Raw genomic sequence first — 18,424 nt, 5'->3', positions numbered from 1 at the left:
GTTTTGAGAATGACATGCCAGGCAGCTCTTCTTCTGTTTTGGTGTCGTGTCTCCCCTGGAGCTGAGAATTCCCTCTTTAGTTTTTCCAGTAGTTGCATCGCAGGGCAATGCTTGAAGCGCTCAAGGTTCAGAGTTAAGGCAGGGAAGAAAGCCCTGCACTCCCTCAGCAGATAAAGGCTGAGTGAGCAAAAGGCCATGCAATGACTGTCTTGTGAGTTCCTTAACCCACAAACCCCAGCTGTTCTTTCCTTGGCCCGTTCAGAGAGCTGAGCCCTTGATTCACTCGTCTCCTTTGCTCTCTCCGCCATCACACACATGCCCTGTGGGAGATCAGACTCAGCACAGTGCACAGAAAATCCAGGGTTCCTTGATAGCCCTGAGTGATTACACAGGACAGGGGTCTCCAGACGGTCCCCAGCCTCTCTGCTGACCAAGCTGCAAGCCAAAATGAGGGGCCCCACCCCCCTCAAGTTCTCTGCACGCAGCGTGCAGAACTTGGAGGCAACGGGAGGAATCTCCCACTGAGCTTCTGCTGGGTGGGACAAACAGACCTGGCCTTCTCCTCGAGTTCTCTGGCATGCTCAGAAATCTCCTGCAAGGAGCGGGGTCTGTCTCTTGCTTGCTTCTCGCCAACATGTTGGAGACCCTCGGAAGCAGCAGGAGAGGTTCTTGCTGCTTCGGAATGACTCCGAAGCCTGTTGTGGACGGAGAGACGGACCTCTCCCCTCTCCTTTGAGTGGGCCAGAGGACTGGGGCGTAGAGTGTGGTGGGGTCAGCAGCAAACACAAGTAGCGGCTGGTCATTGGGGCCACCCAGAATGCGTGGGCCCTGGAAGGTGTGGGCGTGTGCGCAAAACACGGAGCATTGCAGGGCAGAGAACAAGGGGCCCTTCGTGCCTGTGGTACTGCAGGACTCCATCATGCGATAAGAACACAAGGGCCACCAATACTTAACAGATGGCATTGGGGACACTCCTGGGTACTTTTCACACACCAAGGGTCACCACCCCAGCACCCTCTTCCCCTTCCATGTTGCTGAATGCTCATTGTTGCCTATTACCTGCTGTATTTACTCCCTTTGTTATAGCCTGTCTTGCACTGAAACGGGCCGGGAGCTGGGGCCAAACTAAATGGAACTTTAAGAGTGCAATCTGATGCAAGTTTAGACCAAAAAAACCAAAGTTCTACAACTCCCAGCATGCCCCAGCCAGCTATTCTTACTGGAGTATCCGGGGCCTTCTAAGACTTCTTTCTGTGTGGACATGCATAGGATTGCGACCTAATTGAGTGAATTCAATTATAATGCAACTTTTGAAAATGTAAAAAGCAGCTCCAGGAGGCCCTGAGCAGTGTCTGAACTCCATGGCGGGGGGGGGGGGAGACTTTAACCCCAGGATGTAGAAGCCATCCTGGTTTCCCCAGGTGGTCATGCCCCCTTTCCCCCAACCACGAAAAGTCTGTTGGTTTCCTGGCTTTTGACTTTGCAGCTCAATAATTCTTGACTGCTGACTGTCAGAGACCAAGTAGTATCGCCTGACATCCCATTAATGAGATCAGGAAACCTGGCGGCGCGTGTGTGTGTGTGTGTGTGTGTGTGTGATTAAAGAATATCAATAGAAACCAGTGAAAACGGTGTCCCTAGATCAGGGGTGGACAACCCCAGGCCCGGGGGCCAAATCCAGACCTCCTGGAGTCCCATCATGGAGCTCTGGGGTTCCCCAAACAGCTGTGCCTTCTTCCTCTGGCACCACCCCCTTTCCCCTAACCACCAATTATTTGGTGGTTTCCAGTGGAGGCTGGTGGCTCTGATGTCAGTCGATTGATGAATCCACTCCAGGTTTCAGCCAGGACCAGTCAGAGCGCTAAAGGAGCGCCACACCTTGGGTAGCTCCTTTAGAGTTCTGCCTGGTTCTGACTGAAATCTGGAGCGGAATCACCGCCCCACTGACAACAGAGCCACCAGCCTCCACTGGGGTTTTTCTGGCTTTTGTGCAGTTTCCCCCCATTCCAAAAGGCTGAGATGCCTCTCCTAAGGCTTAGACGGTGGCAGTAAGAGCTTGAAGCGACAATATGCTGGTATCCTTTTGCCTTTGCCTTCAGCCACCACTGGAATACAGCCCCCCCAAAGCTTCTCTGAAATAGAGTTTGGCCCGTGCTGCTGAAAGAGGTTCAACACCCCTGCCCTAGATCTTAGGACGCAGCATTCCCAAATCCAGGCACTGATCCAAATTCAAACAGGGCTCCTGCAGATCCGGCCCCTCCAAAGTTACCTTTAAGGTTCTCCCATGAAAAGTTGGATGACAAATATTCACCAAGCGTCAGGATTCGGCATCTATTTTTGCAGTGACACTCGGCATTTGACAGCATTATCTGGCAGCGGACATTCCGGCAGCACTTGGTGTATTTTTAACTAATTTCATTTGTTCGTTCAGCCAGGCAGTCAGGATGTCACCCACTTGAGTAGGTGACAAGAGTCCAACACTAGTCAATTCACGGTGCTGGGTTTTGGTTGCAGATGCGAAATGGGAGGTTTCAGCCTCACGTTCCAGCATCAAAACCCAAATGGCAACACTCAAAATGTCACATTTCAATCCCTTCCCTGCAAATCATTACAGCTTTATTTCAGCACCTTTATTTTTCTGTTTTTTCCCTTGCTCCAAAGAGCTCAGGGTGGCAAAGTTGGGGTCGCCTTCCAATTTATCCTTCTAACAACCCTGAGAGATGCTGCTTCACCCAAGCTTCATAGCTTAAAAGAGATATTTGATGCATGTGGCAGTGAAAAGGCAGCCCCATGCCCCATCTTCATTAATGCCATAAGAATATCCCTCGAAGTCAGCATATACTCAGGTTTTTGTGCCGTATTCCCTCATTCCAAAAGGCTGAAATGCCTCTCCTAAGGCTTAGCTGGTGGCAGTAAGAGCTTTAAGCTACAATATGCTGTTATTTTTGGCCCCTCCCCTTTTAACTTCAACCCCACCCACCAATGAATGAAATATGGCCCCCAAGAGCTTCTCCAAAAAGGAGTTCAGCACTCAGTCTGAAAGAGGTTCTGCACCCCTGAGCGGCATCCCTGTTTCCTACACTGACCAGTCAAATGCCTCCAGGTAGCCCAGAAATGGGGCATAAGGGCCGTTGTTGTTGTTGTTCAGTCGTTCAGTCGTGTCCGACTCTTCGTGACCCCATGGACCATAGCACGCCAGGTCTTCCTGTCCTGCGCACTCTCCCGGAGTGTGCTCAGGGTAAGGGCCGTAGCCCACCCATTTCGTTGTGCCACCAGCAGTGACCAGCATACAGCAGAATACGGCCTCTGAAGATGGAGGGGCCACCTAGCCTTGGGCTGAAAGTGATTCCACACCCCTAGTTTTACCCTTTCCCTTCCCCCCCCAACCATGATCCCAGCAAAAAACACTCTTCCTTGCCCTCACTCCAAAGCGGCTATTTGCAATAAGAGGGAATCTTCCCTTGGCACCAGCTTGGTAAAAGCATCAGCACCCTTTTCTGTTTAAAAAAGGAGTGCTAAATGGAATGTTGAATTTCACAGAGGAACGGCTCGTCCGCATGAAAGAATAGCTACAATTCAGAGAGACTCAGCAATATTTGCTCTTCGGATGTGCAGTTATAGTGGCAGAGAATGGGGATGGGTGGGAAGGAAAGGAAGTGACTGTGCTTTACTGAAAGTGTGTGTACGCACACTCACCATTTTAAAAAGCAAAATAAGTAACAGAAAATAGAGACTCTCTCTCCAGAAAATTGTGTGTGTGCGTGAGCATTCAATTGAAGATGGATGGGTTTACTAAACTTTAAGAGAGCCAGTATGGTATATGATCCAATCCTATGCATGTTTAGACAGAAAAAAGTCCCAGAAGAGTTGTAGCACTTTTTTCTACCTAAACATGCACCCTAAGGGAGTTGGACTAGTACAGCCTTCCACAAGCCAATGCCTTCCAGGTGATTTGGACTCCAGCTCCCATTATCCCCAGTCACTGTGGCCACTGGCTAGCTGGGGATGCTGGGAGTTGCCCTCCAGATGTGTCAGAGTACACCAGGTTGAAGAAAGCTGAACTAGTACTTGGGAGAGCCAGATTTCAACACCCTGCTCAGCCATGAAAGTTACTTCATGCCAGTCCTCCCTCACAGGGTTGTTATGTAAGTATTACATATGTGTGTTTGGGAATGGGGGATGCACCCTATGCATCTCTGGATTCCTTGAGGGGAAAGATGGGACACAAAGGTCTTAACGTTTATTAGAATCGTATCAGGTAATTAATACTTATCTGTATTGTCATCTTGGAGAATAGACAAATGCATAATAACAGAAACCAGCCAATGTGTAATACATAGCTTATAACTTTTTGATGTGTCTGTTTGTGTCTGTTGTAGTTATAATGCTTCAAATAAAATAAAACGTATTTTGATTTAATACAGTTTGGGAATGTACCTCAATGTTATGATTCCAGTTTGTGTTTATGGTAGTGCGAAGAGAAGCATGGAGGCTGATTCAAAGTGGGGGAAGGTGTGGGGTGGGCGAAGCCATTTCCTGGCCAAACTGGCTGCATTGTTTCACATGGCATGCAGTACGCGCCACCCCCATGTGGATAGTGCACTCTGTGCAAACCAGGGACTCGGCTGCTGCTGGGAAGCGGGCAAGGGCGGGGCAGTGACATCAGTGGGTGTGGCCACTGACCATCCATCCTGTGGAGAGCCTGGAGGGGGGCAATTCAGTCCCCCCACCACAAACTGGTTCCCTGCTCTTGCCTGAGAGGTACTTGCCTTTTCCGAATGTAAGAAGCTGGTCAGACTATTTGCCAGCCTAGTGCAGTCTTGTCTGCTCTGACTTGTAGCTGCTCTCCAAGGCAGCTGAAGATGCTGGGACTGAACCTGGAAATTTTTTGCATGCAAAGCCACTGGGCTACAGCCCTCCTCCTGTGATGGGAACAACTTCTGGTTGAGACCTTGGAAGAGTGGAGGCTGGTGGCTGCAGTCTCACTGGGGCGGTGAATCGGCTCCGGGTTTCAGTCATAACCAGTCAGGACTTCAAAAGAGTTAACCAAGGTGCAAAGCATCAATGCAAAGCACCTTGGAGAGCTCCTTTAGAGTTCTGACTGGGTCTGACTGAAACCTGGTGCAAATTCACCCCCCCACTGACATCAGAGCCACCAGCCTCCACTCTTCCAAGGTCTCAACCAGAAGTCATTCCCATCACAGGAGGAGGGCTGTAGCCCAGTGGCTTTGCATGCAAAAATTTCCAGGTTCAGTCCCAGCATCTCCAGGCAGGGCTAGGAAAGTCTCCTTTCGGAAACCCTGCTGAGAGTCATTGCCAATTACCGTAGATAATACTGAGTTAAATGGTCTGACTCTGTGTAAGGCAACAGTCCATTGCGTGCTACCTGAAACTTTTAACTGGGTGTGCCAGGGACAGCACCTGGGAACATCTGGATGCAAAACAAATGCCCTGCCATTAAGCTATGATGGTATACCACCTGGACATCTTGTACATGACTGGTGGTCTAGAAATACTTTAAGTGAAATAAATATGTTAGGGCCCTTCCCCAAAGTGGGGAGTGTTTGGACCATTCCTTTTGGAATGCAGGCAGCATCTTCCAGTTTGTGACCCCCTGGCTGCATTTTGGTGTGAGTTTACCTTTGCATATTTCACTGTGGCGGGCTAGTTTGCTAATATCAGAGTTCTGTGGAGTTAGTGCCTCATGAGCAGGCAGCAACAGGGAGACAGCTCTTCTGTCCATCTCCCTTGCTTCTGCGTCTATCAGCGCAAACCTTTTAGGTTTGCCGTGCCAAGGACAGGGGGGCGGTTCCACTGGCATTATATACCATAGAAAAGTAGGACACTGAGTCAGAGCGGCGGTCTGTCTGGCTCAGTATTGTCTGCCCTGACTGGCAGCGGTTCTCCTGAGTTTCAGGCAGGGATTCTTTCCCAGCCCTACCTGGGGATTGAACCTGGGACCTTTAGCTTGCAAAGGACGTGCGACATCCACTGCCCATTTCGCGCCTGGTGATGGTGAGGAGAGGCAAGGAAAAATGTCCCGACTTCTCTGGGGTTGTGTAAGGTCCCCTTCCATTCACAGATCCCTCTCCTCTGTGGCTTGCCAGCTTTCTCCCTTCTCCCTTCATTACTCCTCTCCCCTCTCCTGGGCTTGGGGGCCTCCCACTCTGGCCCCGGTCCCACACAGGAAGTGCATGGTTAATTATAGCCAAAGCGTCTTGGTTACCTCCCCTTCTCGGACACCTGCCTGCTCTGCTTTCATTTTGAGAAGTGTATGGGGGCAGTGGAGGGGCATTTCCATTCCTGAAGACTTGTGCAAGAGTTCAGACCTGGTCTGCTTAGCTTGGGCCAAGCTAAGCAGCAGAGAACTGACCCACGTCAGTGTTCAGTGCTAAATAAATACCATTTGCCTTGGACTGCGAGATCTATTCCCAGGTCCAGAGACTGAGGCTACTTTTGAAAAAAAAAGAAGATGACGTGGTTTGACAGAGGCTTCCTTTCTAGGGTGGCCAGGTGTCCTACTTTGCAGAGGACAGTCCTCTGTGTGAAGGCATCCTCGTTTTCAAGGGCTGTCCAGTCCTAGTCCTCTTTAAACATAAAGAACCCCAAGAAGGGAGAGCAGCAGGGGCCTTGGAGTTGCACATCTACAGGTAGCACCTGGGGAACAGATTAAGCAGGCACACAGCGCACCTGGGCAGTCTTCCTCACTATGGTGAGTTGGGTTGTATTTCTATTTAAACTATAATTATTATTTCTAAATTTGCATTTATACATATACGTCAGCGTATACGAATAATAAGTAAATTGGTGTCCTTTCATCCTCCTTTTTTGGCAATGCATGAGTAGGTACCCTATTTGCCTCCCATGGCATGCATGCATGTTCCTTTGGTCACACTGTGGTCTCTGGCGAGATGGGCTTTGCAGGTGTCTGATGCACTAAACACAAAACAAAATCCCAAACTCTGTAAAACAGAGATGATAGCAGGGTGAGTTGTACCCAGAAGCAGCAATGCCTCTTTCAGACCACCTGGCCAGAGGCATAACAAAAAGCCCATTAGTTTGTTTCTGGCCTGGGATAGTCACCTGGTGGATTTTCTTATGAGCCACTAAGAGATTCAGCGGCATATCAGTACCACAGAGGCAGGACGACACATTTCTGGCTACTGAATGTTCTTTTGCTCTGAGATTTGGTAGCTGGTTGGCTGGTTTAAACTGGTCTGTAAAGAAATAGGGTGAGCACTTATGAACCACTAAGAGATTCAGCGGTATATAAATACCACAAATAAACAAACAACAACAACAACAATAATAATGAATCGCCAAAAGAGAGGAAAAACACACCACCAAAAAAGAGAGGACAGTGATTTGCATAAAATGTGCATATGCGAATGTATATGTATAGATGCCAGTTTTGAGATAATTATTATAATTTAAATAGAAATACAGTCCCTCTCACCAGAGTGTGGAAGACTGTGACCAGGTGACCTATGTGCCTGCCTATGCCGCCTGCTCTCTAGGTACTGTTGATGGGCAGCTTCAAGGCCCCTGTTCTTATGGTTCTTTATCTTCATAGTGCACACTTGGACTAGACAGCCTTTCAAACAGAAGATGGGTCTCTGACAGACTTCTAACACAGGACTGTCCTCTGTAAAAGAGGACACATGCCCACCCTATGCCCCCCTCCTCGTGTAACATCCAGTATTTATGCTAGGCAATGGGCACACTTTAATATGCATATTTTTAAACTTGTATATATGCTGACTTCGAAGGATATTCTTATGACATTAAAAAAAAAAACCCTCTAAAGGAGCTATCCCAAGTACAGAACTCCTTTAGCGCTCTGACTGGTTCTGACTGAAACCCGGAGCGGATTCATTACTCGACTGACATTGGAGCCACCAGCCTCCACTGGAAAGGACCAAACAATTGGTGGTTGGGGGAAAGGGGGTGGTGCCACAGAAAGAAGGCGCGGCTGTTTGGGGAACCCCAGAGTGCCATGTTGGGACTCGGGGAGGTCTGGATTTGGCCCCCGGGCCTGAGGTTGTCCACCACTGATCTAGGGACACCGTTTTCACTGGTTTCTAATGATATTCTTTAATCACCCCCCCCTCTTTTCCAGTTCTCATTAATGGGATGTCAGGCGATACTACCTGGTCTCTGACAATCAGCAGTCAAGAATTATTGAGCTGCAAAGTCCCGACAGATGCCATACCCATAATGCTTTGTTCTTTCCATCAACCCAGAGAAACATGTTACTGCAGAAAGTGAACAGGAGATAGAGGGGTCACTCGATAGTTTATACAAGAATACAGCTGTTCTGCATTTTAGGCAGCACTCTTGCAGATGCAGGGGACTGTGGGAAAGTCCCTTTGAGTGGAGAGCCAGTGGGGCTTGTCTCCAGAAAACTCACAAACAACTGACTATCCTGACTTGTTAGTGGTTGCTTGGACTTGGTAATGGGCTGGATGAGGACCAATAAACTTGGTGTCAAGGTTCCAAGTCCTCCCACTGAGTAGTGAGGCAACAGAGACTAGCTGTGCAATCCGCAAAGTATTCAGTTAAAACACATCTTCACACCTGTAGCATCTGTGAAAGCTGACAGCTGTCCTCTAAGCCTAAGTAGCTAAACAAAGCAAGGCAGTCGCCTGTTTAGTAAATGAACAGTTTCCCACTGTGCCGGACAGGCTTTTCCTGGGCTCTTCCTTCAGGGAGGGTGCTCTTAGCCCAACTTCTGACATGCAGCCAAGCGGGCAGACTGCCTCCCACCTCCCCTCAACTCTGCCTGCTTAACCCTGTGGTGGACTCTGGAATCTGTCAATTCTGGTGCTCCCTCCCCCTCTGACCAAGGCTGAGTTGGGGTGGGGTGGGGTGGGGAGATGGTCTCTGAACCTGGGCCTCCTGTTTGATAAGCTCCTGGGAAGATTCATCCCTGACTCCTGGAGAGTCTTAGGGAATTTCCTCCCTGACTCTCTGTCTCGCCTGGGCTTCTTCTAGCTCTCCCTACAAATCTGACTCAGAATTGGAAACCAAACCAGGGAGCCTGGATTCCATCCTGACACTGGGACTCAGTCCAGACAAGATGGAGGTTCTGTTAGTAGGCAAGCTCACCTGTCTAAGTGGCATTCAACCTGCTCTAAATGGTGCTCCTAGATCCAGATCCAGCCAGAGTGGGCAACGCTGGCCCAGATGTACAAAGAGCCTGACCTGGTGTGCGGCAGCTTCCTCTGCACTGCTATACTGGCAGTGGAGGCTGGTGAATCAGCTCCGGGTTTCAATCAGAACCAGTCAGAACTCTAAAGGAGCTCTCCAAGGTGCAGAGCACAAACTTCCTCAGTTGGAGCTACACATCATAAACATCGCGATGGCTGAATCTGTCAGTTTAGTATTTTTCCCCGCATTGAATTTTTTTTAAATCTCAAGTTCCTTCTCTCTCCAATCTGAAGAACATTCCAAATTTTGGTAAATTTGTAGGAAAAATGAGCTGAAATTAAATTCTCACCGCCAAATTCTGCCGAATTCAAGATGTACAGCTTTTCCCAGCATGGAGAGGACCATAATGTACCTGCCTGTCCCCAGGCTGTTAAAGATCAGCACCTGTCAGAATAAAGAGGTGGCAACCTTAATGCAGCACTAACATGCTTGAATACGCAGGGATTCAGAGTCAGACTTTTAAGAGCCAAGCGCTCAGTGCTCAGGATCTAGGTGGAGGGACCTGTCTGTTTCAGTTTCTCTCACATTCACATTTTTTAAATCTCAAATTCTGTTTCCCGAAATATGGAGAACGTTGTGTATTTTGGCAAATTCTTATCAAAGCTGAAGAGAAGCAGAAATTTTAGTTGAAAAAGGCAGCCCTGTGTCATTCTCTCTGCCTTCATAAAGTTTTGCACAACTTACCACATGTCCTGCAATCATCACGTTGAGTGTTTCTCTGCCAGCAAGAGCCAATGATGCAGGGCAGAGAAATATGCCATTTAATGATATCAGGACAAAAGATAAAGTTGTACCAAAAGATGAGGGGTGGGTGGGAACTTGACATATATCTGCCGTTTTCGGGGACAGGCCCATGTTTCTGAGGGTAGTTGTGCCCTCAGTCAAAATGCTGGTCAGGCTTGGAAGGATGCATTGGCAGTCAGCAACAACGGTAGGCCGGGCAGTAACCCTTCTTCCTGACAGCTTTCTACACGCAAGGAGGTTGTTTTTAGTATGGAGGAGCAATCAATCCAGAGAATGCCCGCCTGGAGGAGTCCAGTCCAGACGCAGCTTTACCCCTTCAGTGAGAACTAGGTCTTGTTTGACCCCAGGACAGCAATATCTGTCTGCTGACAATTTCTCTTCTCTTTCCAAGGCCGATGCTGCAACCAGCTTCCTGCGGGCAGCACGATCTGGGAACCTGGACAAAGCTCTGGACCACTTGAGGAATGGCGTGGATATTAACACCTGCAATCAGGTAGGTCATGAGCTCTTCCCTGTCGTCCCCCATCCTCTATCTACCAAGTTTGGGTTGGTCTGGATTGGACCATTCATTGATTTGCATTCTGCCTTTGACTTCTAATGAGATGCAACTTGGGTAACTTGGTGCTCAGGAAGCTTGTGCTAGGAGAGGGTGCTGTGTGAGGGTGGCTTGAAGGTGCTTGTGCTGGGTGAGGGTGCTGAGTGAGGGTGGCTTGAAGGTGCTTGTGCTGGGTGAGGGTGGCTTGAGGGTGCTTGTGCTGGGTGAGGGTGCTGAGTGAGGGAGGCTTGAGGGTGTTTGTGCCAGGTGAGGATCCTGAGACGGAGGCAGTAGAGCAACCTTCCTCAGCCCAGTGTCTTCCAGATGTGTTCGCCTTCAACACCAATTATCCCCAGCCAGGCCATGGTAGCCAGGGATGATTGAAGTCTTGAAGTCCAACACATTTGGGGGGCACCAGGTTGAGCAAGGCTGCGGTAGAGCAACCACATTTTTGAGAGCCCTTGCTCTCATGGTTTCCTCCCTTGGGGTGTTTAGAAGGTAGATCTCCATATGTTTTGGACTTCAACTCCCAGAAGCCCCTGCCAAGATGGCCAATGGCCAGGGATGCTGGAAGTCCAAAAAAACTAAAGTTCTACTTTCTGCCCACCTCTGATTTAAAAGATTCCAGAAGGCCACTAGGGCACCTGGCCAAATTTAGTTTTCAGTGTACACTCTGGAACACTTGAAGCAATCATAAAGAATAGTACCCCTGGGCATGTGGAGAATACCTTTCCCTCACTGTTGAATAACCAGAGTCAGACCCAAGCCGTCCTACAGTTGGCACACATCCAGATGGCTGTAATTTGGGGGATTGTGCAGGTGTTTGATCTCAAAGATGAAGCTTCCCAGAGGGAGACAGGACCCTCCGTGCTTCATTCACTGCACATTCAGGGCAGCTGCTCTGTGGAATTGCCTCCTGCTCAACACGGCTATATCAGGGCAGTGCATAACCACTGTGCAGCAGAAGTTGGTACTGAGCACAGAATTCAGCATCTTTGTTTCTTTAAAGGAAGACATTTCTTGTCTGGTGTCAGGAGCTGACATGGGAAAGAAACTGGCAGATGAGTGCACAGTGGCCTGGTGATATAAGCAACCAGGTCTGCTGATTGAAGGTTGCATGTTTCTAGGTTCCAGGGTGACCCTGACCACCTGTTGGCTCTCCTTGACCTGGAAGGGACTGTGCAGTCTTCCAGGTCAAACTGGGACTTTACTATCCCAATGGGACAATGATATCCACTAGGACGGCATCTTGTGTCACTAAGAGACTAATGGATTTATTGTAGCTTAAACTTTCACGAACTAGAGTTCACTTTATCAGATGGAGTGTCATCCTTGGTTGGCAGAGAGAGATTATAGCCATGCACTCCTTCATGGCCAGGGGGTGGGGTGGGGATGCAGAATGGGGCCAACTGGCCATGAAATACGAAAACTAGTCTGCGACCCTTCCATGCAATGCTGAAGATAAGCCATGAATGGAATAAGCCATTCACAAGCGCAGTTACTGTGTTATCACCAATCACTTCTGAAATGCTCACGACAAACTGGGACTCTAGCTCGCAAAAGCTTATACCGCAATAAAACTGTCAGTCTTTAAGGCAGCCTTCCCCAAACTGGCGCCCACCAGATGAGTTGGACTACACCTCCCATGGCCATGCTGGCTGGGGATGATGGGAAGTATAGTCCAACACATCTGGAGGGCGCCAGTTTGGGGAAGCCTGCTTTAAGGTGCTGCAAGGCACTTTGTGTCTGTAGCTACAACAGACTGAACTGGCTACTCCTCTGGAAAGAGTTATCTGTCGTGTGTGACTCCTGGCACCTGACCCCAGTTCTCAGCTCTAGCTCTGGGGCTGCCTAAGGCCAGGCACTGATACCCAGAGTTTCATCAACATTTTGTATCTGGGGCTCTCTTCTTTTTTTCTGCATTAAAATCATAGGCCCACTTCATTCTTTCTTACATGCAACAGGAGTTCTATTTTCTCACCCGTCTAGTTTTATTCTATTTGTTACATTTATATCCCGCCTTTTTTCCTCCTTAAGGAACCCAAGGCGGCGTACATAGTCCTCCTCCTCCATTTTACCCTTGCAACAACAACCCTGTGAGGTGGGTTGGGCTGAAAGTCTGTGACTGGCCCCAAGTAACCCAGTGAGCTTCCATGGCTGAGTGGGGACTAGAACCTGGATCTCCTGACTCAGTCCAACACTCTAGCCACTACACCACATTGGCTCTAGTTGAGTCACTCATAACCCCCGACATCCTATCCTCCCATTTCCCAGTGATTGAGGGCTCAGGATGGTACTACCCCAGGCTTCCCCAACGTGGTGCCCTCCAGATATTGTGGACTTCAACTCCCATGAGCCCCAGCCAGCACAGGCAGCAGCTGGGAATCCTGGAAGTTGTAGTCCAAATGATCTGGAACGCCCCAGGTTGGGGAAGGGTGAATTGTGCTTCCTCGACAGTGGTTATCAGTGGTGTTGTGGAGCCAGGGCTCACAGGGACAGAGTGCCAGCACTTTTTTATTAGCAAGGATGCTGATATCATCTGCTGCCCCACTCAGAATTTCCTGATTCCTCTGAGTTTAGCTGCAGTCCTCACCGTAGCTGGAGGAAAAGGAATTTTCCCAGCAATGATATATTGTTGCCTGTTGTAATGCAAAGTATACTGGTATGGCTTGGTCTTGAATGGGCAGTTAAGACCCCTTCTCTTGACAAAAAGATCTGCTCCTAGTGGAGATAAAACTGCTAGAACTGGTTTGTTGATGCGGATCAGCACAGCTGCGTGCATTTTTGGCTTCTCCTTGGGGGCCTGGCTGTGGGGATGGTCATGACGAGTGCCTGCGCTTCAAGACTGACCACTTCGCCCCGGGTGGGTGTGACTGTCAGATTCCCCTGTGCCCATCAGCCTCTGTGCAGGCTGCATCCAGGAGTCCCAGCACACCCTTGCTCCCTCTTGCAGGGTGGATGCTACACAACTATCGGTGGGGGTAGGTGGAAGAATCAGTGCTGCACAAAGTTGCCCTGATGGATGCATCCGGCACAGTGGCTAAATTTTTTCAACACACACTCCGACTCCTCTGACCGTGCACTCCTATGCCCCAGCATACTGTTCAGGAATCGCTGTCCCAGCTTATAAGGTTGCCAAGGTAGGCTTGGAGGCATGTAGGCAATGCCTGCCGGAATCTCAAAAGCCGGAGCGGGGCTTGAGTGGGATTTCTGGTGGATGCGGGGTGGGGAGGGTGGGGGTGATGTCTTTTGTCCTTATGACAGGCAGAATGATGCAGAACAAGCAAAGGTAGGCAGATATGTTTAATTTATATCAATCACACAGTCCAGCTTTTCTTGATGCAGAATTTGGGCTCCCTTGATGCAAAAACGGATGTTTTCTTTTTAACCGTTGCCCGCAATTCACTTACGGAACTCGGCGCCACGAGATGCCGTGATGACGATGGCTGCAGGCATAGATAGCTTTTAAAAGGGGGGCTGAGACAAATTCATGGAGGAGGACAGATCTGTTACTCAGCTCTTAGCTGTGATGGCTAAGTGGCACCTCCGTCTTCAGAGGCCGTATGCCATTGTATACAGGACACTGCTGGTAGAGCAACTGTATGGGAGGGCTATGGCCTTTACGCCCCACTTCTGGGCTACCTGGAGGCATTTGGCTGGCCAGTGTAGGAAGCAGGGATACTGGTCCAGATGGACCTCTGGTCAGATTCCCTGGGTCTGCTCTTAGGTACTTACAGAAGTAGTGGATGTTTTGATGTATTGCTCTCTGCAGTTGGGAGAAGGTTCAGTCTGCACGGTGACCATTCGCCGGGGTGTGTGTGTTCAGATCTCGCTGTCTTTCTCTCCCTCTCAAACAGGGGTGGGCAACTCCCAGTGGCCAATTCCCCCCCTCCCAGAACCCACCAGGGGCTGCCCCCTGCCACTACCACACTGCTGAATTTGCTGCTGAAAATCAGTGGCGTGGCAGCAAAACGGGGTGATTTTCCTGTTTTGCTGCTGCGCTGTCATACCACTGAATTTCAGCAGCAAACAATGGCTTACTTTTCCTTAATGCAGGGGGGCATTAGCCCTTTGGGGCTGTTGAGCCGCTGAATTTCTGCGGCAAACTTGGGGGAGTGGGTCTGCACAAAAGCCTGGGGGGGTGCATGCAGGCTGCAGGCTTTCAGTATAGAACATTCCAGATGAAGCCCTTCCTATTTGCCCAGCCAGTCAGAGCCCTTCGTTGAAGGAGAGCACAGGACAGAGCTGGTGTCCTTGCGAAGTCCATTCTGCATTCACCGCTGGTGCTCGGAGGCAAAGGCGGGGGAACGCCTCCACAGACAGACAGTGACTCACCTCGCTCATCCAGATGCAGCGCATCACAATGACAAAACTCAGAGCCACTTCTGTGGTCCGCCTAGACCCACAGGGGCGTGGCTTGGCATGGGAAGCAGCTCTCTTGTATTCCCTCCACGTCCACACCCTTGAGGCAGGGCCAGTGTCAAGAGTAGGCACGGCTGGGCACCTGGCAAGAGCCCACGCCCTAGCAGGGGCCCACCGACAAGACCCCCCCTGGAGCTGCTCCTCCTCTTCAACATCGCAGCCTCTCACTCTGGCCCGGGCAACGGTGGTGGTGAGGAGGAGGAGCAGGGGATGCCACGGCCTACTTGCGCCCTGGCTCTCTGCCCATCAAGCAAGCAAGTGGGGGCAATGATGAGGAATAGGAGTACGAGCAGCTGGGGACAGTGGTGGTGGGAAGGCAGACACACTGAGGGAGCGGGCCCATGGAGGGTGTGTTGCCCGAGGGCTCTCAAAGGCCTGGAGCCGTTACATTTTCAGGTTGACCTGTGTCTTCTTTATTGGGAGTCACAGTATGCCTGGGCACATGCCACTTCTGCTCTTCCCCTCGGAGTTTTGCTGCTCGCATGACTCTACTAGAAAGGCTGTGTTAGAATTTACATCTCCGATTTGTAATTAACCTGCTTCTGATCTCCGGGGCTGCAGGTTATATGATTCTCCTTGACCTTAACTCTAGCACCTTGGGCTGACTTGGCCACTGTGTAGTGTATACTATGGGCTGATCCTGATAAAATGTCTTCATTTCTGAGGAATACACATACAGAATGCGTGTGTCTGTGAGTGTGTGGCACCACTAATGTGGTTTTGTGGCAAAGGTCTGTGAAGAGGCCCAAGGCTTGCGAATCGTTCTCCCAAAAACTGCGTGTGGAGTGCATACAGCTGGATGAAGACATTTTGATCCTGTAGGCAGAAAATTCAGTCCGTAACCACTTCTACCACTGTTTAACACAGGGCACAAGTGGGGCCAGCCCTACCATTGGGCAGAATGGAGGCGGCTACCTCAGGCAGCTGGTTTTGGGTGTCATGAGAGGGCAGCAAATTGTTGGTTTAATTGATTATTATTGTACTTTTACTGCTGGGTGGGGGGCAAGGGGGAGAGGCACTTGTGGGATTTTCTGACTCAGGTGCCAAAATAACTTGACGGGCTTTGGGTACGATGTATCTTGACTGGGGGAGGGACAAGGGCCTTCTCTGTCATGGCCCCACTCTGTGGAACTCCCTCCCTAGGGAACTCCGCCATGCCGCCTCTTTAATGAGCTTCCGCCATGCATTAAAAACGTGGTTGTTCAGGCAGGCATTTGGGGTGGGTTAGGGTATTTTAGAAAATGTTTTTATTGTAGAATTTTATTGTTTTAAACTATTTTATTATATACTTCGTACATCGCCCAGAGTGGCTGGGTGACCAGCCAGATGAGCGATTAATAAATTTAATAAATAAAATAAAATAAATAAAAATTAGCTCCTGTGCTCTGCTTGAGCAACAAAAGGCATTGGGCCAGCCCTGGCCATAGGTTCTCCTGAAGAGGGGGACAGGGAAATAGATGAAGGCCAGAATTGGGTGCTTTATGGTACAGCAAGACTTGTTAAAGCAGGGGTGTTGAACTTCTTTCAGCCCAAGAAGTTCCAATTTTAGAGATGCTCTCGGGGGCTGCATTCCAGTGGTGGGCAAGGCCAAAGGTGCAGGGTGAAAATACCCCAAATACCCGTATGTTGTAGCTTAAAGCTCCTACTGCCAGTAACTAAGCCTCAGGAGAGAATGGGGGGAAATTTTAGAATGGGGGGAAACCTCACAAAAGCCAGGAAACCACCCAATGACAGTGATCAGGAGAAAGGAGGTGGGCTGAGGGAGAGGGCTTTGGCCTTCTGGGTAACCCCGTAGGCTAGATTTGAGCCACAGGCTTGAGGTTCTACACCCTTGTGTTAAAGTTTTGGCAATGTGGCTCTACTGGGGTGGAAAGCGTCATTTGGGCTCTGCTTCAGGCAGCACAATGTCTCAGTGAATTGTAGTAGGAAACATTTGTTATAGGAATTTCTGCAGATGTTTTTATAACGCCCTGAAGAAGGCCTTAAAATAAAAATTGGCCGAAACATGTTGGGCTTTCTGCAAATAAAACTTTGTCCCAGCATCCTAAGACGTTTCTCTCCATTTTGGGGTCTATTGTGGATGCTGTCCTGCTTTAGCACAATGTCTCAGGCCAGAATTGCTGCTCTCCTGTTCATTTTGGCATAGCTTCCACAGGAAAGCTTCCCCACCTGATTGTGCCCCCGCCACGTGGTTCAGATCTGTCTCCTGCTCAGCCGGCCCTAATTGCACCCAAGATTTACCACGTGAAGCCGCCACCTCGCTTTATCCATCCCTGCATGTGGGTTTTGCGTTCCGATGTAGCGTGGCTCAGCTTGCTCCTCTGCAGAAAGAAAAATGTTACGCCAGAGAGTCTCTTTCTCAGATAAAGGCTCTGATGCAGCCCTTGATTCTGGAGGCAGCTGCTGTTTGTTCTTAATTGGGAGCGACTGTTGTGCTCATTAACGAGAAGCGCTGCTTCGACTGGGCTCTCACCCCAGAAAGCGAGGGAGGGAGTCCTTGTAGTAATGAAGCTACAGCCACACTTGCACAGCTCCTGGGTATATTTCCTGCCCCATCACCAATCAGAAATAGATAGTTATTCAAGGGGCCCCCCTCCCAGCCTCTCATAGCTCATTGGGACAGAAAAAGAGCCAAGGGAGGGTTAACTGGATTGTGTTTCCCTCCGGTGCGCTCTGGAGTTGTGGACATCCTGTGGTCTGAACGTTAGGAGACAACCACATTTAGTTTTCCTAAGTTCTCCGCTGTAGGTGAGAAAAGCAGAGAGGGGGAGAAAAATTGGCGTGGGCGCTTCGCTTTGGAAATGTTGCTTATGGTCTCCTTTTATACTACTGTATTTCTCTCGATGAGGAAAATGACACAAGGTGCCCCGCAACAATCAGCATAATTGGACATTTCATGAGGCCAGCCGCCTCAGTCTTTATTACTCAACTTATTGAAAGGAAAGAGCAGCTGCACCTTTTAAGGCTAACTGCAATGCTTTTGATTGAAAGAGTGTGAGCTTTTAAAGTAGTTAATTGCCTACGTAATTGGAAAATTACAGTTCAGAAATCGGCACCAATGATGATGTACTCACACACACACCTCAGAATATGCCGTCAGAGGCCTGTTCTAACAGAGCCCTGATGCTCATCTTACCAGGCCCCAGACCTAGCTACAGGTTAGAAGATACCCTTAGTCTTGTGCTTCTGGCAATCCCGCTCCTAGTTCAGTGTTTTCCCCTCCCCCATGAACCCTGGCAGTTTTGCCACTGAGGGCTGCCATCTATATTTCCCACAATGCCACAGGAGCCAAAGGCTTAAGAACATAATAAAATGAGAACAACTACACTGCATCAGACCCAGGGTCCATCTAGTCCAGCATTCTGTTCACACAGTGGCCAATCAGCTGCCCATGGGAAACCCACAAACCCATGAGTGCAGCAGCACCCTCCTGCCCATGTTCCCCAGCCACTGGCGTACATAGGCATACTGCCCCTGATACTGGAGGTAGCATATAGCCATCAGGACTAGTAG

The 18,424-nt window shown here is 49.6% G+C and overlaps 1 protein-coding gene across 6 annotated transcripts in view; it reads left to right on the top strand.

Moving 5' to 3' along the window:
• Positions 1–18,424, top strand: part of ANK1 (ankyrin 1) — a 144,822-nt gene that overhangs the window by 20,056 nt on the left and 106,342 nt on the right. For all 6 annotated transcript variants that reach the window (XR_014783747.1, XM_084804070.1, XM_084804069.1 and 3 more), the window contains exon 2: positions 10,346–10,447. Coding sequence is in view for 5 of the 6 variants with exons in the window: in XM_084804070.1 (XP_084660196.1) it covers positions 10,346–10,447 (102 nt within the window). In the remaining variant the exon portion in view is untranslated. The remainder of the gene's footprint in view (positions 1–10,345; positions 10,448–18,424) is intronic.

Source organism: Heloderma suspectum, chromosome 6, assembly GCF_057233095.1.
Source record: "Heloderma suspectum isolate Gila_16-S chromosome 6, 16-S_ref, whole genome shotgun sequence".
In the NCBI taxonomy this organism is placed as follows: Eukaryota; Metazoa; Chordata; class Lepidosauria; order Squamata; family Helodermatidae; genus Heloderma; species Heloderma suspectum.
Note: the sequence above shows the minus strand (reverse complement) of the source record. Positions and strands in the feature narration are given on the sequence as shown.